Consider the following 27836-nt stretch of genomic DNA (forward strand, 5'->3'; position numbering starts at 1 on the left):
TTATCGCGGCCTCGCTCATTTCTTCATCCGACAAGAATTCCTGTTCATCTTCTCCTTTCGACTCGGCCTCGCTAACAGTAGAGGGGGATGGCGTTTTATATGGCGGTCGGTCGCGCCTCCGGGGCTCGAGCAGCCATCGGCTCAGCGGATGCCTGCCGCGATCGCTCATCGGCCTGTACTCCTATGGCGGTCTGCTTCACGCGATAAGGATTATTCGTGCTACCTCACGGGGTATGATCCGTCCCTGACACGAGTCACCGGTAAGATCCGCGACCTACATCTGCAATAACGCGATACGATTTTCCGGTACAGATTCACTGACTCTACACAACAAACCCTTTTTACAATTACCCAGGTGCGACTTTATGCACCTCTGGTCGGTTTGTGTAAAACTGTATTCGAGGAGGTTGCGGATTAACGCAATTCCTTCTCGCATCAGGTACCCTCGGCGGATTTACACCAAGTGTTTACCATCGCATCAAACGGTTTCCTCTTTCTCACAACAAATATTACACAACAAAGTCAAAACTCATAACATGTACATTAGCCGGGCTCTCGGGTAAAGACATGTCAACTGTTCAGCGATAATCTGCTTAGCAACAACACTACTTGACTCGGCTTTCTGCCGTACAACCAAAACTATTAACGACAATAGGTGACTTTCGAAACACTAGTTCGAAAGCACACCCATCCAGGCCGAAGCGCAGTGACGACAGTAAGCGGTGAAGTTTGCTAATATATAAAATAAAAGATTATACTCGCTCACATTAAAACTCGGTATTTCGACGGCCCGCGCGGCTCTTACCTTGCTTCGTTTCAAAGGCACAGCTAGCCAGCGCTAATTTAAACAAACCGGTCGGGTTATCAACCGGCGCGATTCGACCGCTCGCGACACACAACAACGAGCGCTAGTTTATGCTGCTCGACCTCTGCGCGCCTTCGAACGCGCGCTTTCTTATCCAACCTTTGTCCTCTCAAATTCCTCGAATTCAAAATTAATAAGTGCGCTTCAATCCGCACACCGTTCCTTTTGATCCAAAATCTGCCAACTTTACAGCTTTCCCCACAAGGTATGCCATGTGACACTATTGATTAAATTAACTAGCGCGTTTTGGGAAATTATCTTTTTGATAACTCCCACGAACCATGCAATGGACCCGTGGCCAAGCGCCGTGTCACAAATTATTTAAAGAGGAAGGTAAAAGATGCTCTTTTGCTCCTCTGTAACGGTGACGATGGGCCTCATCACAAAGATGGCTTCTTGGGCGTTAAATCGAGAGAAAGGGAATGGCGGGTGCACACAATGATCACTCTCAATAATCTTTAACCATATTATTTACTCAACCCTTTCACAATATAAAGAGAGCGACGCGGATTGACGCGTCGTCCTCTACGATCGCGTGCCTACGCTCGTGCGGACAAACGCACTGGGACACGGTATAATAAATTGAGAGGAACTCAAACGAGGGTCTCGCCGTTTTCGCCTTTTTTCGCTGTGCTCGCGGATGATCACTAGCAGTTCGCCAACGCGCCGCGCACTCGCGAATAGAGAGAGCGAAAGAGAGAGAGAGAAAGAGAGAGATGACCTAATCTGATGAAGGCTGCTAGGAGGAAATGCTGCTGGTGCTATAGATAGGTTAATGGCAGGTTCATATGAAGTCCTCGATGCCTTGGTTGTCGCTGAAAATCTTCTGGCCGAATCTGCTCAGCGTCGTATCCCTTTTTTGTCTCTCTGCTATGCTATTCGGGTGTATTCGGGTTTATAGCGCGCGCTCGTTCAGCCGTCACAATCGATCTTTCTCCCTCAAGATCTCGGCTCGAACTCTCTCCCCAACCGCTCGTGTGGCGACTCGAGCAACGCTGGTGGCTCTGCTCTTGCGAGCGGATCACTGCGGGTCGTTCGCGCTCGGTTACTCGCTACGCGCAACGCATCAATTTCTCTCTCTTCTTCTTGCGGCAGCCACTCTCGCTCCTAATTAGCTCACAATGACGATGCCCGGCACAGGTATTGGCCCTGAAATAAAGCGGTGCGAGCATCGGTATCTGTTCTTAATTTCCACCACGCTCGCCAGGGTAACAGCGAAAGAGCGAGCAGCGAGAGAGAGAGAGAGAGAGAGAGAGAGAGAGAGAGAGAGAGAGAGAGAGAGGAGAGAGAGAGAGAGAGAGAGAGAGAGAGAGAGAGAGAGAGAGAGAGAGGTAGCCAGACATGGCCGGCCATTCTAGCCACGGCCCTGTCACATAGTATACTTTAATTTATCGTTATTTCATATTTAGTTCTATCTTCATAGAAAGTATGAATATTTCTGCTCTGGTCTCTTTTACTGTGTTCAATTTGACTTATCTTAAAAATTTCATCAATTATCTTTCTTTTAATTCCTTCTTTTTTTCTAGCTTTTATTTGTGCAATAATCACTTTCACCTGTTCACTTTGTATTTCATCACGTGAATCAAAGGTTAGGTCTATGTCTTTGTGCTCTGGGCACACATTATTAATATCACTTTACTGACGAAATCACCTTTTCTCAATCTTATAAAGTCACTTGTATAATACACTGCTTCACAAATTGCACAAATCATTATTTGAAATTTTTTGTTTTTGTGACATTTGTATTATATTTCATCACATCCATCCGGCGGAACTCTGGTCGCGTCCGTCATCGTGGAATGTCATGTATGTATTGTATATGTAGCACCTAATTTTATTTTTGGCTTAAAAAACTATAAATTTTATTTTAAAGTAGAAGTCCTATCTTTTAAAATGCGGTTGACATTGTTAAAATAGCTTTTTTACTTGATGAGATATCGCATTTGGAAATTTTCAAAAAATGGGTATGTATTAAGAAAAAGAGAATAAGATTGAAGCAAATGTCTATGACATTCAAACATGTATCCGAATCTCAGAAAAACGTATAAAAATTGTAGAAAAAGGTATAGAAATTGTAATGTACAATCTAAAACCCTAAAACTTCAAGTCCCCAAATCCCAAACCCACAAATCCCAAACTAAACTTTAACGGTACTTCACTTTCAGAAACCGGAATACAGAGTTCAGGGGTTAGAATTTTGGATTTTTATATTGCAATTTCTACAACTTTTTGAAACTTCTCACTTGATTGGATATCATAGACATCTGTCAATACATTACTCTTAATACTTACCCGTTTTTCCAAAATTTCCAAATGTGATATCTCAGAAAAATAAAGATATTTGAGCAACCTACTCGTAAACAGCATTTAAAAGGGCCAAATTTCTACCTTAAGATAACATTTATAGTTGTTGAAGCAAAAAAAAATTTAGTGCTGTATAATCTGACAAATTAGCAAAACACGCTATTTTTGCACTTCTGTGTTAAAATATCTTATAAACTATTTAGACTGCGGATTTGAATTCAGCGCACCTGAAACCTTTAGAAATATATACTCTAATTTCTAGGTAAAAATGTTGTAGGCCTGTATAATCCTTGCAAGGTTTTTTCGTGAGCTGCTCAAGTACACTCTGGCACGTGTTGGCTCTCTCACCCTCATGAATATTCTCTACAATTCGCTTGGTGAAAAACTCAGAGCTATACATTTTCCAAACAAAGCCGGCTAATCAGTTGTTTAGACAGATTATTGTGTAACTAGCTCAAATTGTACTAATGATTTCTGTTCCTCTATCGCATGCCTCTTTTTCCTTAACTCATTGAACTGAATGCTTTCAACTAGGTCCGCTCTCTCACTTTTAATTAATTGAACGTTTATAACGATTTTCGCTTGTTTATTAAAAAGAAAAATGTAATAGCGATTTTCTTTAATATAATGGGGAAGTATATGGATACACTTATAGGCGTTTATATTTATAATAATTATTCTAGTCTCTTTCACAACATAAATGAATTAAGCAGAATAGAGAGATATATATATAAATTCTCAGACGCGTAATTTTCACCTCGCGATGTCTATTACTTTTTGGTTACATAAAAAGTGTTACTCACTTTGTATTAATATTGTAAGTATAAATCGGTCCGAAATATTGTTTGGTTCGTGATGTGGCCAATCACTTTTTTTGAATCTGGTTAGATTAACTGGTCCAATATATTTTTTTATCCAATAGTGTGGCAACACACAAGGAAATGATGATTCCTATGATTTTCGTTTACACGAAATTATTAAAACGAATGTACTCGACACTTCTAATACTTAATTATAACTCGAACAATTATATTCTCAAACTCTTATTATGGATTTAACTTCAATAGGAAAAATGCAGCCTTCTTAGTTGAGCGCTCACTCCTAACTGACTAATCTCTCGTCGTTGTTTTCGCCGGTTCATTATATATCCTTTGTCCCTCGCATTCCGTCTCTCTCTCGCACATATGCTTTAGACGTTTACGCTTCCCGTATCAGCTCGTCTTACCTAGCTAAGCACGCTGACTGCAGCATGCTGTCGCAGCGCGAATCAGCCTCTTCCGCTTATTCCCACCGAGTCGCGCACACGAATATTGTTAGCTATACTATGTCCGGACGGAAATTGCGAGAGCGAAATATTATTTGACAAAATACAATTATAATACAATGAAACGTCACGTAACATCCCTCCCCCCTCAGAATCGTTGCCGTTCTCGGTAACGTTTTGGGTCTAACTAGGATAGTACAAGAAGAAAATAATAATATACATAATAACGATAAATAATAATAGTAAAATAATATAAATGGTCCTCTTTATTGATATACAAGCAAAATAATTAATAGAAGGAGGCGAAAGCTCGTTAATTTGGTCCAATCTTTATTTGCGCAACGCAAGTTGGCGGTCATCCTGTCCGGTTGTTAGATCTAGCCCCTCTAAGTCTTGCAGGCAGGAAATTTGGTCCTGGAGTAACAAAATTTGGTCCTGTGGTTTGGTCGAGGGAGTTTGCAAAAACAAGGTCAGCTTGTTTATACCATCATAGGGGGACCCGTTGTAATCGTAGGTCCCTAGATTACAGTCTCGCAAATGTTGGTCCCAATCGGAAAGGTACACTACCCTTCCACAGAACCAATGCGTTCTAAGCACATTCCTGTTTTGGTATTGGCAAATGGTCCTATGTGCTTCTAATTCTGTCTTGGTAACATAGTGTCTGCAGGCACCATGATAAACGTACATGGACCTGTTACGGAGTTTGGCTGTGAGATGTCGAGGTGGCGAATGTTTCGCCTTATAGCGTTTATTTAGATTACTTAATGCTGAAGTGACACTCCAACTAAATACGTATTTGATTATTCCCATAGGCCCACAAGAACTTTGCCATATCTTAATATAGTCTACTGGTCCAAATTGCATGAAGACATCACGGACCCGCTGTTCTGGCCATGGTTTGCCCTGTTCATCGCGGTGCGGCATGAGGAAATGTAATCGTCGGTCGGCATCATCCTCTTTCACATAGGCTGGTGTAGTCGATCGTGGCGTGAACCCAAATGGGTTCGTTGTTTCCTCATCTTCGTCTACCGAAGAGTGCTCATTCGAAGTGTAAGGTGACCAATCCCCTACGGTACACGGGAAGAATCTTAATACTGCTGCGAGGTAATCATCCTCAAGAAGAAATTCGATAATGATTTCTCCATAACGTGAGGAGGATGGGTCTGCTATCGTTGTGGCTTCTTGTTGAGGGTCATCAAATTTGACTCGAATTTTAGTGGAGGAGTCATCTACTGGTACCACAGCTCGGAGGCGGATTCCGTTAATTTCTTCCATCCTAAGGTAAAAATATGATCCAGTTAGTTGCGTGGTCGAGAGGAGAGAAAAAGTACAAAGATTTAAGACTAGATATAAACAAGAGTAAAGAGATAGGTCAAAGATTAAAGAGTTATGGGTACGCTAAGTAAAATAATAATACAATTGAAAGGTTCAATAATTTTTATCCTATGACTTATAATTTATACAGCTGATTCGAAGTATCTTCTATCTTCAGGGTCAATTCCAGTTATGACGTCTTCTTCCGTTAGGTCAATTCGTCGGGCTTTTCGTAAGGTTGCCCGTGGATTAGGAGTAGGGTCCATTAATTTAATTCCTGTGAGCGTAACAAGATCTGTAGAGGGTCCATTTTTGTCTAATCCTATGTTAGGTCGGCTTGTTTTGGTAGGATTCACCTTATACACTCTTCTCACTTCTGATTTAGGGTATTGTTTTTTTATTTTTCCTTCTCTGAGTTTATTTTGGTGCTGCCATTTGCAGGTGGTATCGTGTTCCACATAGATTGATGCGTCTATCCATTCATCGCAAAGCCAGTGGTGCCTAGTTTCATCACTGTGGTTCCATCTTCTTTTCCTTATATCAGCATATCTAGCGCCGTAAATAGGGTCGCATTCTTTTAAGGCTGTTGCGGCATCAACAGCTTTGTAATACTGAGCGTAGCCTATAGCAAGGGCTCCTTTGTTATCTCGCACCACTTTATGATACACTAAGGGTCCAAATTGTACGAAGTGTTGGAAAAATGAGATTTCCCTATAACTCTGTTCAATTGTCCAGGGAAGTCGACAAAATAGTCGGGTTTTCTCTGTAGGCCTAGAATCGTTTGTTCGTAACGGTTTCGGTTTTCCAATACGGGCACGATTTATCTTGCTTATGTTCCAGTTTTTTATTTTTCTTGCTTCAACTGCAAATTTAATTCTCGTAAATTTGCATAGAACAATTCTTGTACTATTGTTTGTGAGATTTTGTAGTGAATGAATGTCTTCTATGAGTCCGATACTCTCTAATCGTGTCAGGAGTTCGCTTAGCGGCTTATGCTTTAAGTACCGTATCTTGATGCAAGTCGGGTCTATTACCGAGTGGTCGGACATGTCACTCATAACGATATTGGGTACTGAAACAAATGATCAATAATTTATTGATTAAAAAAAGAAATTTATACAGACTCTGCTGTCTGGATTTGTAAACCCGAAGAATTTTCAGATTTCGTCAACGGATTAGGTATAGTCGCGGAGGGTTTCGGTTTCTTCGAGGGTTGAATGTGAAGGGTTTCAATTTGAGCTTGTTTCTTAGATCGTTCTTCAGGCATTCGGGCAGGCTTTTGCTTATTCGTAATCAGTCTGAAGCTTTGAAGAATTGGTCTATGTCGAGGATCCGGTATACGCACGTGAGGTGATTCGAGTCCTATGGTATTATTTAACGCTTTTGTGCGTACGATGCAACATTTATAAATTATACTGATAATTATTATGATCAGGATATTAATACTGAATCCTCCATAAATCATTCCTTTTTGCGTTGTTGTGATTTTTTTATGATTTCTTATCATTTGCGTTCTTTCCATGATGTCGCTTAATGTTTTTTCTTGGCTGGTCCAGGTTTCAGCTTGTGGGGTCCATTCTTCCAATTTAATATCTGTTTCAGATAAGTAGGTTAGTGTCGGGTAAAGATTCGTTAGGTTAAGGGTTAAGTTTGGTTGATATAGGTAAACATTTGTATTGTCTTTGCCCACTTCCGTAAACAAGGTCGCATCCTTGGTATAACCGATGCACCCCGGGGTAATTCTTAATATTCCTACCCCTTGTATTTCGGTTTTTTGGTCTACTTAGTTCGGGCAGACAATTCGGACTGTATCTTGTTGGTTGGCTGAGTATATCCATGACCCATCCGTTGATATATAATTCCAACTGGTAATTTGTTGTATTCTGAGAACTATGTCACAATGGTATAGTTCATACCTGGATGGTTGTAATAGCAGTCCTAGTTCGCATTTACTATTTAGATTAGCATCTAAAACAGGTCCTCCTACCGAACATATAAAGGTATAGTGTGTTCGCACACAACTTTGCAATGAATGGTGGTCCATCTGAATATACTGTTTTTGATCCGAACTTAATGCCAAGTACGGGTATTCGTGTCTAATATATGCAGATTTTCCAGTTGAGCTTGGTGATTGCGGTACCAATACTGAATGCAGACGGTATAGATTATAGTAATTTTTGTCAACTAAGGGTAAATGAATGACAATATATGTCTTCCTTTCTCGCTGAATCGCGTCTATGCTGGAGATTTTAATAATTTCTTCAATTCGGAGGTGTTCCGTTGGAATTGGGAAATTGAGGTCTGTTACCATGAATTTTATATCATTTGCTATCTGGTGCAACATGTTAGGATCTATAAGGTCCGGATGTATTTTGCCCCTTTATAACGCATGAATAATTTCAAAAAGTTTTTCCGAGCCTTTGATAAGATGATCTAATTTTGCCTCTAGCATTCTTCCAAGTGAATGTACTGAAAACATGTACTCCAGTCGAGCATTTTCATTTTCTAACTTCCTGAATTTTTGTCGCATTTGGAGGTTTAAATTCTGTCCCCGTGGACGTCCATCATTTTATATAGTTTATCCATTCCTGTGGTAATTATATGGGTCCTATTATTAAAGAGTTTAATGATATCTTTTTGGTCTGCATATAATTGCTTTATGTTGGCTTCTATTTTATCAGTTTCGTCAATGGTCACTAATCCAAATAAACTATGACTCAGTCTTCCTATGCCTCCAAAAGGTACCAGTCTTTTCGGCCTGATATTTTTAGGTCCTTGGACATCGGGTGGCTGAATATGTCCCATATTTTCAATAGCTCCTTGAATCTTCATTCGTATTTGTTTAACCCTTTGCGGCACAGTGGGAATACGTATTCCCGCCTTTTTTCATAGCATTTTTTGCAAATTTAGAATAGTTTTTGATGAATTTACCCTGAGTTTTTTGTTGTTTTACGATTATAGGATGATATACAATTGAAATTTATGTCAATTGGTGCAACAACTTTTATTAATTTGTTAATATTATTAAACAAAGACGAAAAAACAGCCCTATTTATAACCAAAATTCATTATTGAAGAAACTTTCAGTTATAATTTTACAAAAATTTATACCAATGAGTTTTTGGGATCGCTAATCACGATTCTGAATTTAGAATTTTGAAATTTAAAATTGCGGATCCAAGATAGCGGCAAAAATTTGGTTTATATTTTTTATTTTATTGAAAAATGGTATACAAGGGTTTTTGGGATCGCTGATCACGATTTTGAACTTAGAATTTCGAAATTTAAAATGGCGGATTCAAGATGGCGGCAAAAATTTGGTGTATATTTTTTAATTTATTGAAAATTAGTATACAAGGGTTTTTGGGATCGCTAATCTCGATTCTGAATCTAGAATTTCGAAATTTAAAATGGTGAATCCAAGATTAGATTGATTTTTTTTTTGTATTTTTGTTTTTTTTTTGTTTTTTTTCACTTTTATATTTTTATCTTCTCACCTTCAATTTTTTAATTATCTTAGCTTTCTAATTCATTTCAATCTTTCATGAATGATACTTCAAAAAGCAATTTCTGTCTACTTGTAACATAATGGTACGTTGCACGTACTACATGACCATTTAGTTCGCACATCTTTTGTTTTTGTACTGCAGTGAGCGCATCTCCTATAATTATCAATGGGTGTTGGCATATGAGCAGATAGAGAGCGTCTTTTTTCAACAGAAACTTGTGGTTTGTGAAGATTGGTTTGTGTAGGTTGTCGCTTTCTTCCTTTTTTAGTTGGAATTTTGTGAGAAATCAATCGATCCACTAAAAGTAGTCTGAACTTCTTCAATGTTATAGGATTATTAGCGTTTATTTTTGAAAATATGATGAATGAATTTGTAATAGTTAGATCAATGAAATGCCAGAATAATCTGTGCCTGCACTTTTTGGACTTTCGATCTATTTTATATGTAGATAACAAACGATCAGCGTTATCGACAAATCCCATGTATTTGTTGTAATCAGAGCACATGACTGGACAATCTACCTCTGCACTCGTGTGCCATCTTTCTGTGTTCGATTTACTGGTGTCACTTCGGACGGATCATGGTAATTTGACAGGAAACAAACACCTTTCTTATCCATCCATTTTATCCAAGTAATACCAGTATCAGACGTTCGAAAATCGTATTGTCCATGTTTCATTTGTTTGTCAAGTATTACAGATTTAAGTAACCCAGTACGATTGGAACGTACAGTTCCGCAAGCAAATATTTTGTCTTCTTTCAGCGAAATTAATAGATCGACACCAGTGAAGAAATTGTCAAAGTACACATGGTGATTTTTACCAACAAGTTCACGCGTCAAACTTTGACAACTCGTACTCCTAACTGTTTGTCAGAACTTTCGGTTTTGCCAGTATAAACTTGAAATTCACATACGTAACTGGACTCATCCGCACGAATCCAACATTTATATCCTCGTTTTATTGGTTTTGCTGGCAAGTATTGCTTCAGGCTACTTCGACCTTTGAATTTTATCATGGATTCATCGATAGATTGATATTTGCTTGGTTTCCAGCAAGTTTTGAATGTTTCTTGAAGTCTATCCAGCAATGGTCTCAATTTATACAATTTATCATAATTAGGCTTACCTTTTTTAAGTTCTGTACTGTTGTCGGATATATGCAAATTACCTAATATGAATCCGAAACGAGCAACCGGCATTAGCGAGCTTATATATGAATCCTTCAACTTTGGGTCACTCGACCAATAGTCGCGATAAGAAGGCAGTTTTTTTATTCCCATCAGAATATTAATTCCTAGAAAAATCAGTAACTCTTCTTTTTTGATCAATTGCTTTTCCTAAGTTTTCTCCTGTGTATATTTATTTGTTTGCTGAACTAGTAAATCCAGCATGTCGTCAGGAAAAAGACACAAAAAAATATCTAGTGGAGATTTTACGTTTTCGGGGATATTTGGTCCGAAATCAGCAGTGAATTGATCATCATCTCTATTTTTTTCTTTTTTCTTCCATACTTCATTGCCAGAGCGTTCTCCTTGATCTTCATCTGAATCGCTGTCACCTTCATTCTCTTCAAGCTAATCTTCGGTTTCTACATTTATATCATCCTCCTCTTGGTCTGAATCAACAAGTCCATCGACTGACTCCGTGTCGCTAGGAATATCAGCGATTTCCATTTTGTATGAGATACGTTAATATTTGTAATTATAAAAAAACTCGACTACTTGATAAAAAAAATTTTTAATGCTACAGGATCGGTACAAGCTCTTACGGAAATTACAACTCACAACAGATTTTAGTGTATTATACTACAATGATCCGTACGAATCTATTTTATCGCTCTAAAATTGTTTTTCCATCGATCTCCAATAGATGACTTGAAATGTTCGATGTGCTATATAACTGAAAGAATTTTTAACACTCGCTATATTTTTATTCTTATGTATACGTATATAATTTCACGATTATTGAAGTCAAGTAAGTTTGGTAATGATTTATCCTCTGATTTACTGAATTGGAATTGGATCTAATGGAGTAGCAGCATACAGAAATTATAACATTTGAACAGATGACGGTTTGTTACAGCCTCTATTGATGGAAAGAGTTGACTTTTAAAAATATGGAATTTCAGAACTTTCCGCAGAAAGAAAGGAAATTTTCGAAGAAATATGATCACCCATCCCGAAAACCTCTACATGCACATTTTCAGAAGAAATTCTGAAATATCAATATTTGCTGTCGTCTTGGATTCGTTATTACGAATTTCGGAAATTTTAGTTTAGATTCATAATTAGCGACCGCAAAAACTCTTGTATACCAACTTTCAATAAAATAAAAAATATACACTAAATTTTTGCCGCAATCTTGGATCCGCCATTTTGAATTTCGAAAATCTGAGTTCAGAATCGTGATCTGCGATCCCAAAAACCCTTGTATACCAATTTATACGAAAACTGGTTTCTCTGAAAAATGTATGCCGCAAAGGGTTAAGTCAAACGTCGAGAAATACATCAAACCTCCCAACTGATCTAGAATATCAGCAATATTAGGTAAAGGGTAGGCATCACCAATAGTCTTTTTATTTAATTATCTAAAGTCGATGACCATCCTCCACCTTGGTGTGCCATCACTCGCCGGGCTTTTAGGGACAATCCAGAGCGGCGAGTTATAAGGTGAGTTAGATTCTTCGATTATTCCTTCCCTTAAGCGTTTTTTAATTTGCTCCGATATAAATTCTCGGTGCACAGGAGGATGCCTATACTGTTTGGTATTGACTGGTACTCTGTTATCTAAGTGTATTTCATGGTCTATTAAGTTAGTACATGGTAAAGATTCTCCAGGGAGTAAAAACACATTCGGATATTTCTTCAATAAGCGTTTAATACTCTTGAGTTCATGCGAGTTAAGGTGTCCTGTTTTAATTAATTGCAATAATTGATTACGCCGTTTCTCGGGTTGATCCATACCCCGTGATCCCTAAAGGCTACCTTTCTGATTTGAATTCACTAGAGAATTCCGATTTGTAATACTCAAATGGAATAATTTCCTTTGAGTCCACTTCTATGGTTACTTCTCTCTCATGGGTATTGATAGCCATAATCTTGCAGGTCTCATGATCATTAATGACTATGCCTTCCCCTAGAAACACTTTTTCGTCGCCCACATTTATTCTAGGTAGATACCCTTCTGCGAGTGTACTCTTCAGCAAATTAATCTGTATAACTTGACGAGTCCTTGGTGCTAATGTATATCGTGCCGTGCCAACCGCCGGTCTCTTTTTGCTATCTGTAATCTTATTAGTCGCGCTTTTCTTAAAAGCCAGTCATTCTATTCCTATATCTAGGTCCACTGCAGTTTCACTATCCGACATTTCATCCTCACGAGCTCTAACACTCATCGTTTGTATCAGATCATCTTGTAGTCGGTCAGTGGGAACATCATTCGGTAAGAACGGTATTGGGTTCATTACATCACTATTTACCATCAGGCTGTTATGATAATACGAAATCACTGCATCAGTGTCGATTAAATAATCTCTGCCTAACGTTCCATCCTCTTCAATAGGAAAATTGTTCCATACTATGTGGAATTTTGCGGATTTTCCATTAATGGTTAATATTGCCGTACCTATGGTCGGAACGGTGTGTGCCGTAATACCGCTCAAGGTAGTGACCTCCCTCGGATCAAACCTCGTAGTCCAATTCAATGCACTAAACTTGATTAAGTTCACGGCTGATCCATTATCAACCAAGAACACGGTCCACTTTTTACAGGTCTCTGGTATACGAAACCTTACTCTTGTTGGCGCATAGATCTGATTATTTCCTGTGCCAAGTCCTCAATTTGAGGCAACTGCGATGAGTGGTTCATTAACGATTGCGGATTCCTTAGTATCGTCATCACTTTTGCCGGAGGCACTCCCGGTTTTTCGGAAGTTGATTCTTCCTGGATGTCGGTCAACATCGTCTTCGCCTTCGGTTGTTGATGTTGAACTTTGTCTTGGTTCTGGCGGCACGTCTGACAGGGGCCCGTTCCATTCGCTGCTGGACGAGCCCCATCCGAGTTTAAATTATTTGCATTATTCTGTTGCTGATATTTTGGATTAGGTCTAAGCTCGCCTCTTTGCTACTGGTCATAGATTGTCGTCCCATAACGTTTTCCAGAGAGATGGTGAAACGAATCTGTGTCCGGGTTTAGATAATCGTCTTGCATGCGGTCAATTATCCTGATAATTTTTGTAACGAGGTTCCAGTTCCTATTTTGGTACGGTCTCTGCCCTTGAAATCGATTCGGTTGCTGTCCTTGGTTATTTTGGTTATTCGTATACAACTGTTGTCCATTATTTCTTTGTACGAACAACTGTTGAATTTCCGCGGGTAATTCCTCACACTCGTCCTCTAATTGTTGCTCTTGATCATTTTGTTGGTCTTATACGAAGTTAACATTGAGACTGCGCAATAAATTTGTCCATTTGTTAGGGTTCGAGTCTCCATGCCTTGCCCTTGACTTATTTCTTGTTTCTATACGCAATGCGTCTTTATAAGCATCCTCCAAGGTTTTAGGCTGTTTAATGTCCACTAAGTCTCCAATTTCTTTTGATAATCCATCTATGAAAGTCTTAATAGTTGAGTTGCGTATTGGAGTCATCATCGTCTCAGTGTACTCTTCTCCGAGCTCTTCTTTCAGCGCGTTCTGTGCACAGTTCAAAAGGATGTTTATCCTATCGTGAAAATCCCCAACAGTGTCCCCTTGCTTCATACGCAAGCTATGGATTTTGGAGTCGTAGTAAGCGAAGTCTTTGCAAGGCGCGAATCGTTCCTTTAAGGTCCTGATTAAGTCATTAACTGCCTTAATGGATTTTCCATAAATGCAGTCACGTGCGGGTCCTCGTAGTTTAGCAATTATTAACCGGACAAAATGTTGTTCCTGTGAATCTGTTATCAATGCTCTTCCATTGCGAATATCCTGGATGAAGTCTTTAAGCGGCACATTTTTTCCATCAAACTCCGTAATTCCTTGTACTATGTTTTGTTGGGTGAAGCTGGCTGACATACTAGTCAATAACTGTAAGGTCACCGACTCCATTTCGCTTATAGTCCTATGTATATTTGTATCTTGCTTTCTTCTTCATATAAGGTCGCAGTAAATTTTTCCGTAGTGGTTTACGGATTATATATGGCTCAGGGTCATTTTTATTTTTTTTTTTAATATTATAGATAATAAATAAATAAATACAATAAAATTTTCCATTGTCAATAATGATAATAATTCCTAACAAGATAATAATTTATTCAAATAATTATTACAAACAAAATACCAATTATTATTATTAATTAATTATAATTAACAATTAATAATTTATTCAAATAATAATTACCAATAAAATACTAATTATTATTATCAATCAATAACAATTTATTATATATAATTATAAATTTTTATTTTAATAATTAATTTATATTATTCCATTAATCAATAAATAAATTATATTAATAAAATAAATCATTAATTAATAGATTAATTTATTAACCAATAAAATATATATTTTATTAACTAATATATACCTATCGTTTGGTAATAAAAGTAAAAGTAAAAATAATTAAGGGAAATTTTAATAACAGAATGGTACGGGATAATGCCAAGTGTCAATCCCCTATTACAACAGAATAATAAAAAAAAATAAATTCGTCTATTTCACAGAAGAAAATATTTCTCAAACGCGCACATCAAATTTTAAACGATCGTTCATAAAATATGTAACGAGCTGGCTCGTTAAGAAATAGATGAGCGATATTTGAAATAGCGCGCCATGCGTAAAAGACCCGCGCAGCGAGAAAGAAAGAGAGAGATAGCTACGACACGCGGGCTCTAGAGAGTACACGTGAGACCGGTGAGCGGATAAGACGCGCTCGGAATCCTTTTGTTTCTCGGTGTAAAAAAATTGAGTGGAGAATCGATCCCGTGTGGTGACCAACGAGAACGGTGTGGAGCGAGTGCTGTGAGTGCACGGAAAAATCGACGACGAGCGAGGATCAACGGGGGCCGATTCAAGGCTATCATACGAGCCGAGGGGCTCGACACGTCGCCCACCACCCATAAGAATCGGCCGATAGGACACTCACCCCCGACGACTCTGGGCGACGTCGACCGAATAGCTAAGTTCGAAACCCAAGGCGTAGCTGTCTGCAGCAGCGTTCGCCTGCGTAAGTCTCCTTCGTTGTAACAGTATTGCGTGCGAGAATTCCGGGAAGCAAGCGTACGTAAACAGCGTCAACTGCGTGTCATTCGTAATCATATTTTCCGTCTCTCTCTCACACGTACGTATAATTAGGCTGTGCGTCGCGAATCTCTCGGTCAATGTGGAATGTGCGCTAATATGAAAATAAGTAGTGAATAAATTCGCTGGAAATATGCTAAGGAAGTCGGCAAATTCATTCGATAGTTCCGAATTTTCTCTACGTTCCCTTCTCCTTCGCAACGTTTTCTATAAACCTTCGACCATCGCTTTTCTTTGTTGTTTCGTGCTTTCGCGCTCATTTTCAGGTTGCGCGTCGAGCACAGAGCTAACCAGAAGGGAAAAACAACGGTGACATATGGATTTTGTTAACGGACGACGATTTACTTTTGAAGAAATCAACAACCGTTACAAATAATACCCCAAAGGAATTTTGCTAAGCCGCGTTTCGACTTTCAAATATTTTTAAGCAAAAGAATCACGTTGCCAATGCTATTCCGTCAATTAAGCACGAAATGTGGGAACGGAAGAAGGACGCACCCGGTCACAGAAGCGAAAACTCTAATTACGCTTACGCGACCAAAAAAGAACGAAACTTCACCGAATCCCTGACCGCTTGATCGTGTGAAAAAAACAATTTTCCACGTCCCCGGCGTGGCTTTAGCCTACTCAAAAACGAGCGTCCTATTCACCCGAATCATGTTTCGTACAGCACAGGAAAGAAATTATATTTTACTAATCGCAATTATAATTAAATATAACATAAATATTACACAAAATTAAGGTAAAATAATACATGAGATATGAGAGGAAAAAAAATAATATTAATAATAATGATAAAGACGGCGGATTAATTAATATGTATTAATATTAATTAATACGCATCAACATATATTAACACTATGTAATACTATATATTGCACACCAATCAATAATACATACATACTAATAATATAGTGTATTAATACCTATTACATTAATACTCGTGCCAATCAATATATATTAATCAATATGTATTAATTTTGTGAAATTATTCAGTAAATTATTAAGATTTTATCAACGCGAGAAAAGCGAAAAGAGAAAGCCTGAGAAACCACGCTCTGCTACCAGTTGATAGGTGACAACTCGCGCGAGGCGAGTTTGTCCCGTACAAAGGCCTTTTTGTAGTAACAAACAGCCGTACAAACAGCCGAGCGGCCTTAGATTCGGGCGGCACCCCGGCTCGTTCGCGCGTCAATAATGAAATCCCTGTTAATTATAATCCGACACTCGATATCGCAATTGTAAAATAATTAATTGAACGTTTATAACGATTTTCGCTAGTTTATTAAAAAGAAAAATGTAATAGCGATTTTCTTTAATATAATGGGGAAGCATATGGATACACTTATAGGCGTTTATATTCATAATATTTATTCTAGTCTCTTTCACAACATAAATAAGTTAAGCAGAATATATAAATAAATTCTCAGACGCGTAATTTTCACCTCGCGATGTCTATTATTTTTGGTTACATAAAAAGTGTTACTCACTTTGTATTAATATTGTAAATATAAATCGGTCCGAAATATTGTTTGGTTCGTGATGTGGCCAATCACTTTTTTTGAATCTGGCCAGATTAACTGGTCCAATATATTTTTTATCCAATAGTGTGGCAACACACAAGGAAATGATAATTCCTATGATTTTCGTTTACACGAAATTATTAAAACGAATGTCCTTGACACTTCTAATACTTAATTATAACTCGAACAATTATATTCTCAAACTCTTATTATGGATTTAACTTCAGTAGGAAAAATGCAGCCTTCTTAGTTGAGCGCTCACTCCTAACTGACTAATCTCTCGTCGTTGTTTTCGCCGGTTCATTATATATCCTTTGTCTCTCGCATTCCGTCTCTCTCTCGCACATATGTTTTAGACGTTTACGCTTTTCGTATCAGCTCGTCTTACCTAGCTAAGCACGCTGACTGCAGCATGCTGTCGCAGCTATGTCCGGACGGAAATTGCGAGAGCGAAATATTATTTGATAAAATACAATTATAACACAATGAAACGTCACGTAACACTGTCAATGAAAACCAGTTTATATTAATATTTTGTTAAATTTGAACTCCTCATTTTCCTAATATCTAGATAGATAAACAAATTGATTATCAAGAAAACCTATTAAAAATACAACAATCATTGAGAGATAGAGTTGTCTATTAATTTTATTACTCGTATTGTAAATATTTATAATTTGACAATATAAAACTTAAAAGTTCATTGTAACAGGCCGCCGATTTGTCGTTAACCCAAGCAATTATTATTGCCGCAACGGCCAATCGGTGCTCTGCTAACTGCGTGCTTGGAGTATGCTAACTCACCTTATGCCGGTGTGCGCATGCGCCGAGTCCTCGTAGCGATCCAACTTCGATGTTCGTACTAACCGCTAGAGGCGCTGGTGCGCTCGCTTACCAGCGCTCCGTCGGCCGCAGCAGATAACTTGATTGACGAACGACTCTATCGGTCGCTCTCGCGATCTATGATGAGTTCTCGGCGCGTTCAAATCAAAATATAAATATAAACACAGACACCGATGCAAGGCGAGACGAAATAACAAGGTCGTCTCGTATTGTTCACGAACCACTTTATTAGACTAACTAAATCTTATACACGGGATGAGTTGCCGAGAGTCTTGGACGCACGCTGTGTATACAAAATTAGTCTAACGGGGAGAGAGAGAATTAATGCCGCGGACGCCACGAACTAATCGCACGCACTACAATATCTACAAAATTCACCGCGCACGCTGCGCGGGATCGCACGCAAAATTAACGCAAAAAGTGCAGTGCACTTACCGCAATGATGATTCGGATACGGTGGCCAACCGTAACCGCCTACAAAAACGATGAGCTGCCGCTGCAACCAACTGTTGCTGCTATTGCTGGGCTGCGCTGCGGATGCTGCTGCAAAGTTGTTGTTGCAGTCGTTGATGCTGTGCACGAGGTGCAGGAAACACACTCACTCACAACACTCGGCACAGAATATCTCTAAATAGTTTCTATATGACTTTTCCTACCAACAAAATAACTGGGCGAAAGATACGATGCAGCTAGGCTGACGAACTCTGCTATACTAAGTCGCTAGCCCTCCCCTCTCGGTCGTTGCCCCTAATGCGCCCTCTTTCTCTCTCTAACCTAAGCCGATCACGGCTATTTCGCATAGCCACGCTTGACGGTCCGCGCGGGTCATAACGATTTTCGGCAATCTTTGCAACATATAAATAATTTGAAGATATCATAAACAAAACTAACAAAATGATCTTACCATTGAGATGCCATGATTTACGTCAAAAACAAAGCGTAATATAATAGAATACTATACTGTTTCTCTACTCCTTAAATATTTGATTAAGATAAAATGCATTATTATGGAAATTTATTAACCAAAGGCACACATTATTCACAAACATCTTTATTTGTATCAAAATATACGTATATTCTTGCATACAATATTGTAGGATTACAGTAAATTATTCCGATGAGTTATGTTCCTGCCATTTGACGTTGCATAATTTGTTCATGATTAATTATATATCTATCAGAATGAAAATTGATATCCAAAAAATTACTTGTATTTTCAAAAGTTTTGTAGTTCCGGAATTGCCAATAACTGAAAATAATAGATTGTTATTAAAATACTATTATATTTCATGCAGAAACATAGATTTATTCAAACGTTTATTCAGAAAAATACTGTTACGTAAATATGATAATTATAACTATTGCTTTTTAATCTGTAGTTGCGTGCAGGCTTATGAATTTAATTCGGGCAAGCTTATGAATTTATTTTCTGATGAAAAGAATGGATCCCAAGCCAACCTCTGGAGGTGACTGGTTGATCCACAAAAAAGTTAATTTCTAGAACTATATACCAACCAGTCTCGCAGGATGATATACAGTTTACAATGGAAATGGAAGTTTTTGGGGGGAAACACAATTGCAAATTCGCGAGAGCGTTGCGTGCTCAAGTGTTCGTCGAAGTGCCGAAGTAGCTGGTCCTGACGATGGTAGCGGAAAAACAAGGAGCTCGGACCAGTGCAGGGCCTTTTTAAAATTTTGAGGCGCTTGGGTAAAAATCTCTTTTCTAGATCGTGGATGTAAAATCTATCTCGAAAGGGCCATTAGTAGTTCAGTTATTTCGTATAAAATACGTAATCTTATTAGCTGAAGGGCGTGAATTTTCCAGTGGTGTGTGAGCAGTACTCTTCAAACTTTCCCGCATATGTGCCTCTTAGAGTATCGTTTTTTATAATTAAAACGACACTATTATTCATAACTATCATGCGCAAAGCCACTCTTATTTTATTTATTTATAGACGTATATTAAAAAGTTTTAATAATAAAAATTTGTTATACAATTATGAAACATTATTTTATGAATATTCACATTGCCTTATTCAATTTTTGCATTATTTAAATAAATTGTGTCTTACATTTTTATATTGAACTTCAAGCGTTTTCACCCATTTCTATCTTGATAGATAATTTGATAATGGTCTTACGTTACTATTGTTAAATCAATGAAGTTTTACGTCCTTCCGACTTAGTAAACTATAACAGTTAATTAACATAAATTACTGAATAAATTAAAATTATTTTTTTGTTATTAGATTTCATTATTGTAAATGTCAAATTAAGATTTCTTCTAGAATGAATATTTTTTATAAATAAAATTCGGTATTATTACAGACAATAACATAAACTAAGACGAAGTTGTATAAAAAAACTTTTAAGCATTTCGTAAACATTAAGGACTAAAATTGCGCAGAATCGTTTGAAGCTCAGGAAATGTCGAAGGATTTTTATTTTTTATTAACCAAAATAGACTTCGAAATGTATATTCAATAAGAAGTTTTTAATGTAATAATTAAATGCTATGTGTTGAAGTAAGATACTTTTTGTCATGTTTTATTTTATATTTTTATGTAGTTCTTGTATTAAAATTTTAGGTTTGGCATATGTAACAATTTAGCAAGACTTGCATTTTAGCGAAGAATGTTTTGATCAAAAGTTGTAGAGTTTTCCCTTAGCTATCTAATGGTAATTTTGACCATGACCTTCAAGATCATTCAAAAGTCAAGGTAATTTTTAAAAATGGAATCCCATACTTCCCATTCATGGAATGAAATATGCATCAAATTTTACGTTCATATACTAGGTGTGTTTAAAAAGTAAGGTGAATTTTTAAATTGGGCGGGCTACGTAGATTCGATCATCGATATTTTTTTTATTATGTTGGTATACATATCCCTGAAATATGCTCAGAGTTTCAGCCAATTTATATGTTTACTTTTTTTTTGCGAGACAGAAACGTTAGACGTGTTTTTTGTGCTCGGCGATTTTCTGCTGTCGAAAACAATGAATCAAAGAGTTTGCATAAAATTTTGTATAAAAAATGGAATTAAGTGCTCCAAAACACTTGAAATGTTAACAGTGGCATATGGTGAGTGTTTTCGACAAAGCTTTTTTAATTCTTAAAAGGAATAAAACTTCAGACAGTTTTCGTTTTATTTTTAAGCGTTTATTAGAGCAAAAGTCACAAGCGACCGCTCTCGACGCGAAAAAAAAAAGCCAAGAGCCAAAAAAAAGGGGGCGAGCGCAAGCTCGTGTGTCGTTTGTTCAGAAAAAAAAAAAAAAAAAAAAAAAAAAGGTAACCATTTCATCGCTATGACTACAAAAACAATTCATCACTATGACTAAAGAACAATTGCTCGCTCTTCGAAAAATCAAAACTTATATTAGCCTGTCGGTAAATCGCAAACTTCTTTATCCTATCGGTAACATCCTCCCCACCTACAAAATTTTATATTTTGTATTCTTAAACTTTAATAGTAAACATCAATCATAAATAAAACAAATTATATAATTTACAATTGCGTCTTATTTCATATCTATTACTCTTACCAACTCTCAAGAAAATTAAACCCGAATTTGTCCAGCCAACCGTCCGTAGACAAGCCTCTGCGCTTAACTACCCCGTAGCTTTGCCTTTTACTGAATCAAAATTCATTGGCAAAGATTCTGCGCCCACGAAAGCAATTCTTTCGCGACGCGGCCTTGACACAAATTCAAAGAATACCTTTCTCTTTTTGAGTGAGGTTTTACAGTCAATTCTCAGACAAGTGATCCCGCATGATCTATTCATGCGTACTTAACTAATTTATTACTAGGTCTTGTTAACACTCCGTTTTCCGTTCTTAGTTCAACAACTCTTACTCTATTATCGGCGCCTGGTAAAACACGAATTACAATTCCCTTTTTCCAACAGTTTCTTGGTACATTTTCATCGGTAATTATAACTAAATCGTTTATTTTTAATTGAGGTTGGTCCTTTTGCCATTTCTTTCTAGAATGTAATGTTGGAAGATATTCGCGTAACCATCGATTCCAGAATTCATCCGCGTACATTTGAGCTTTTTTCCATTCTTTCTTTAAGTCTAAATTTTTATAAGTATATCGTGGTAAACATAATTGTCCTGAAGAGGATCCAATCAGGAAATGATTTGGGGTGAGAGCTTCCAAATCATGAGGGTCGGCTGAAACGTGCGTTAATGGCCTAGAATTTACACTATGTTCAATTTCCGCTAAAATAGTACGTAAGGTTTCTTCTTTTGGATGCCTATGTCTAATAGTAGCCGCTAACGCACACTTCACCGACCTGATAAGTCTCTCCCACGCCCCTCCCATGTTGGAGGCTGTAGGTGGATTAAACTTCCAAACTATATTATTTTTTGACGTAAATTGAAACAACTTTGCATAGTCAATTGATTCGATCGCCTCTAACAATTCTCTATTAGCTCCAACGAAACATGTTCCATTATCAGAATAAATATACACCGGGAAACCTCTCAATGCCGAAAATCTACGTAAAGCCATGATCGCAGAATCCGCGCTCAAATTATCGACCAATTCGATGTGTATTGCCCGAACCGTCATGCAGGTAAATATCGCTCCCCACCGTTTCTCTTTTCTTCGTCCTATTTTTACCCAAATAGGTCCAAAGTAATCGAGACCGCAATGACTGAAAGGCCTCATTCGATAAGCCAGCCTAGCATCGGGTAGAGCACACATTCGTGGTTGATATGGTTTTGCTCTTAATTGTCGACACGTCGGACAATGCGCAACGATACTTCTAAAAACGCGACGTAAACCAATAATGAAATACAGCTGACGAATTTCATTGATAACCGCTTCGTGATGCATGTGAAAAAATTCTTCGTGATAATGTTGAATGATTAATCTCGAAAGTCTTTCATCGCCATCGAGTATTATCGGATCTTTTCGAAACTCCTGATTGATTTTATTTTGGATTCTACTGTCCGATCGCAGTAAACCATTTTCATCGACGTAAGGAGATAAATTTGTAATTTTACTATTTTTACGAACCGTACCCGAATATTTTAACGAGGCAATTTCAGCCTGAAAGGAAATAACTTGACTTTGAATCAACACTAATGTCTTTGCTCTTTCAAAACGTTCAGTCCGAGTTTCGAATAAGTTTATATTTCTTTTCATCCAAATATCAAGAATCTCAAGAGCTTTTGCTAAAGTGAGCGTCAAACGTAAAAACGTCGAGAATCGATTAAAATCAATTAATGGAGAGAAATGATTAGTCAATAAAATAAATTCTTCTCTAGTAATAAATTCTTTTTCCGTCTCGACTGTCTTTTCGGTGATACTCAAATCTAATTTATTGTTTAAGTCAATTTCCGAATCAAATAGAAAGGGTGGACCTGATAACCAGCGGCTTTTATTTTGCAAAGCCTCCGGCCTAAAACGCGTACCGTCGTCAGCTGCATTTTGACTTGAGCTTACCCAATGCCACTCATCCGGATTTGTTTTCTTACGAATTTCACCAACACGATTCGCGACAAAACTTTTGAATTCTAATGGATTCTTTCGAATCCAACTCAAAACAGTTGTAGAATCTGACCAAAAGTATCGCTTTTTAACAAAAAAATCATGTTCGCGTACGACAAATTCAGCTAATCTCACTCCAATCAGGGCGGCTTGTAATTCTAATCTAGGAATCGTACTTTTGTCGCTAAGAGCTATAGCACGACTTTTCGCCATCACAAAAGCTACGTGAAACCTTTCCTCGCCTATATGAAAGCGCCAGTAACAGACAGCTGCGCAAGCATTTGAGCTTGCATCGCAAAATACGTGTAGCTCGGCATCTTTTTTTTGAAAGTCTCGCAACTGATAACAACGATTAATTTTAACTGACTCAATATTTTTTAACTCGAGAAGCCATTTTTTCCACACGATAAATTCGTCATTCGAAATCAAATCGTCCCAATGTATTTTACTTTTCCATATTTTCTGCATTAAAAATCTTGATTGAATCAAAAAAGGTAACAAAAATCCTAAAGGGTCATAAATAGACATAATGATACCTAGAAACTGTCTCTTAGTCGGACTTTGAACTCCTTGCAAAATTTCAGGTGAAATTTTCTTGCTGTTAAAATTAAAGGTTAAACAGTCTGAGCTATTAAGCCATTTCAAACCTAACACCTTTTCTACACTCTCATCCAGGTTTAAACTATTTATAATCTCTTTTGATTGAGCTGACGAATGAATATCAACAAGAGCCAAACGACAATTACTTGACCAACTGTGCATTTTAAAGTCTGACTTTTCATTGATTTTGATCACTTGTTTTACTATGTCATTCGCTTCTTGACTAGACTCAAAGCTATCTAAATAATCGTCCATGTAACAATTTTCAATTAATTTTTGTGAAGCTATAGGAAATTGAGATTGAAAAGTCATCGCATTCTTATTTTTAATATACAAAGCTGTGCTAGGTGACGATTTGGCTCCGAATAATAATACTCGCATTCTACAAATTGTCGGCTCATTTGTACGATCCGAACCTCTCCATAAAAATCTCTGCGCGTCGCGATCCGAATCAATAATTTTGATTTTCATAAACATGTCTTTTATGTCCGATTTGACTGCAATTTTGTATTGACGAAACCGCATTAAAATTCCTGGTAAAGATTTTAAATAGTCCGGGCCAGGTAATAAAAGGTCATTGAAACTGACAGATTCGGATTTCGAAGCCGCATCGAAAACTAAACGAACTCTACCGGGCTTATTTACATTGCGAACTCCGAAATGAGGCAAATAATAAATTCGATTGTCACTCGATTCTTCAATGACCTTTTCAGCAAACCCACACTCAAACAATCTTTCCATTTCTTTATAATATAAACCAGCATATTCTTTATCGCGATCTAACTTTCTTTCAAGAGATAATAATCGAGACAATGCTTGAGCTTTTCCGTCTGGGAAATTACGTTTTTCGGATTTCCAAAGTAAACCTACTTCCCATGAATCGTTCACGTAATTGCTAGTTGAATCTAGAATTTTAATTGCACGAGCAATACCCGGATCAACACATTTAAACTGAATAATTCCGATAGCATCGAGATTGAAATAATTAAATACTAATTCATTAAGCTCTTTGTCATTATGTGGTTTCGACGGTCTTTTCACAACCCCTGTGTTACACAAATTTATTGATAATGTTTTGATAGAAGAGTTAAAATGACCGTGGATGGACCAGCCTAATAAACAGCGCGAAACAACTAAATCGTCTTTCATAATCGTGCGAACTTCTCGTGTAAGAATAAGACGACAATTGTCTTGACCGATTAACATGAGAGGAATTTCATTGAATGGCTCCACGTAAACGTCAGTTCGCTGTTTGCAAAAATCAGCTAATTCTTTAACAATAACTTGTCTCGACAGTGGAATTTCATCGACAACTAATAAATTATTTACTGCGAAAAGATCTGATTCAATTTTGACATGCAAATTTGTTTTATAATTTGACTTTAAAACTGCTTTTTCACCTGCTATACCTTTGATATAAATATTCGTTTTGAATTTAGGAGCTGATAAACGTTTTATTACAGAAGCATCTATAATGGAAATTGTTGCGCCATCGTCAATCAAAGCGTAGATTAACGCTGATTTTTCGTTTACTGAGAGTTCAACCCGAATAGTTTTTAATAAAGAGCACGAAGCTAGTCATGAATCAGCGTTGAAAGAATTGCTTGGAAATTGATTTTGTTTCAAATTTTCCTCACTATCAATTTGAGCAGTCTTTTGAGCTTCAACGGACTTTGAAAGTTCATCTTTTGGAGTGAAATGTAATAAGGTGTGATGATTTCGTTTACAACGAGCACAAGTGATTTTGGATTGACAATTTTCACGCGAATGACCCTTTTCAAGACATACGAAACACAAACGTTCGCTCCTAGCAAATTTCCAACGCACATTCAATTTTTCTTTCGCAAAATCGCGACAATCCTTAATCAAATGATTTCTACGATTACAAAGAAGACATGATTTCTCAGTTTTTCGTTTCTTTGCTTGCGGTTGTTGATCATCATCGTTTTCATCAGTTTTATTATTAGTATCGATCAACAAAATATTTCTCGAATTGTCCCGATCGTTGTTATGCGGGCGTTTGTTTTGAGCAGATGCCGTTTTCAAAATAATTAAATTCTTTTTGATTCTCTTATTTGTCTCTTCGAAAATAAAATCAGACAATTTTTCCAAATCAGTTTTGTTTTCACAGTTTGTTGAATCAAGATGCGCGTAAATTGTTACAATTGAATCGGGCAATTTTCTAATTATGTTGTCAATAATTTCAGGATTTTGCAAGTAACCTTGCCAACCATTCAACCCTTTTATTGCCGAAATGGTGTTTCTCAAAATGGTCGCAAACTCAATCATTCGCGACTCATCTACGTTCAAGTTTGGTAATTTTCGAATGTCATCACACAATTTATCAAGAATCAACTTCGAATTCCCGAATCGCATTTCTAATGTTTGCATTATCAATTTCGTATCTTTGCAGGACATAAACAAAGATTTTACTGCTTCAAAAGCTTTATCTTTTAAGGCATCCGCGATACGAAGAACATTGTCTTCTTCGTTATAATTTCCCGTCGCAGTTGAAGTCTCAAAAGCATTTTTGAATCGCAACCATTCGAGTGGATCACCCTTGAAAACGGGCAACGATTTTGCAGAAGACATTCTACTCAAAAATGTTGAGCTTTCATTGCTCGCTATGGAATTGCGCGACATAATTGAATTTTCCAAAATATCAGCTAATCTATTTAATGGATCACTAGAATGGTTCTGATTCAACCTAACCCTATCGGGAATATCGCTAGTCGTACTATGGAATCGATTGTCATAATTATTTACGTCTCTAAAGTTCGCGTCTTCATCGTTGTTGAAGTCCTCTTCCATGGATACGTCGAAAGGTTCATTGAGGGCGTAGTTGGGGTCGAGGTTCTCGTCGCCGTTGTCAGCTTGTGGTGCGAAGTCGTAGTCAGACGCGTTGATGGGCGCTGCATCGACGACTCGACGTTGTACAGCTCGACGACGAGCGTTGGCGAGCGCAGCAACAGCTCGCACACGAGCGGCGGCGGCCCGGCGAGCAGCGCCAGCCCGCTCACGGGCGGCGACGGCGGGAGCCGGCGCAGCACCGACGCCCCGCCGAACAGCAATGGCCCGACCTCGGGCGGCGGCAGCAGGCGCGAGCGCGGCGGCCCGGCCACGAGCAGCAGCAGCAGCCCGCGCAGGGACGGCGGCGGCGGCGGCTCGGCGACCAGCAACGGCCCGACCTCGGGCAACGATAGCAGGAAGAGCCGCGCCGCTCTCGCCGGCAGCACGCCGCCCCGGACCTGCGTCACGCCTTGGAGCCGCTCTCGAAGCGGCGGCCCGGACCCGAACTCGGCCTCGAGTTGCAGCAGGAAGACCGCCGACAACTCGTCGAGGCGCCGCCTCCCGGCCACGAGCAGGAAGATGTTCAGCGCCTCGGACACGAGCCCGGCCCCGAGCGCCAGCAGCTCGAGCAACTCCCGGTGCAGCCGCCATGACAACGCCACTGTCAACTTGACGATGAGCATCGTCGTCATAAGCGACCTCCTGCACCTGACCTCCTCGACCGGCCATTCTTCACTGACACTTTTTTTTTTTTTTTTTTTTTTTTTTTTTTTTCACAACGAAAATGCAAGAATTAAAAAAAAAAAAAAAAGAAAACTCGGAAACTTTCTTTATTCCCGGGTTTCGGCACCAAAATGTTTTCGACAAAGCTTTTTTAATTCTTAAAAGGAATAAAACTTCAGACAGTTTTCGTTTTATTTTTAAGCGTTTATTAGAGCAAAAGTCACAAGCGACCGCTCTCGACGCGAAAAAAAAAAGCCAAGAGCCAAAAAAAAGGGGGCGAGCGCAAGCTCGTGTGTCGTTTGTTCAGAAAAAAAAAAAAAAAAAAAA

General features: G+C 38.1%; 1 protein-coding gene across 1 annotated transcript in view; it reads right to left on the reverse strand.

Annotated features, from left to right (window-relative positions):
- Positions 1–18943: 18943 nt before the first annotated feature.
- The window catches only part of LOC131663380 (muscle M-line assembly protein unc-89-like), a 418894-nt gene continuing 410001 nt past the window's right edge, over positions 18944–27836 (reverse strand). Inside the window, exon 6 of the mRNA XM_058933757.1 lies at positions 18944–19146. Within this exon, the coding sequence (XP_058789740.1) occupies positions 19064–19146 (83 nt within the window). The 3' untranslated portion in view covers positions 18944–19063. The remainder of the gene's footprint in view (positions 19147–27836) is intronic.

The sequence above is a fragment of the Phymastichus coffea genome, unplaced genomic scaffold (assembly GCF_024137745.1).
Source record: "Phymastichus coffea isolate CEN01 unplaced genomic scaffold, Cenicafe_Pcof_1.1 PCOF00034, whole genome shotgun sequence".
Classification (NCBI taxonomy): domain Eukaryota; kingdom Metazoa; phylum Arthropoda; class Insecta; order Hymenoptera; family Eulophidae; genus Phymastichus; species Phymastichus coffea.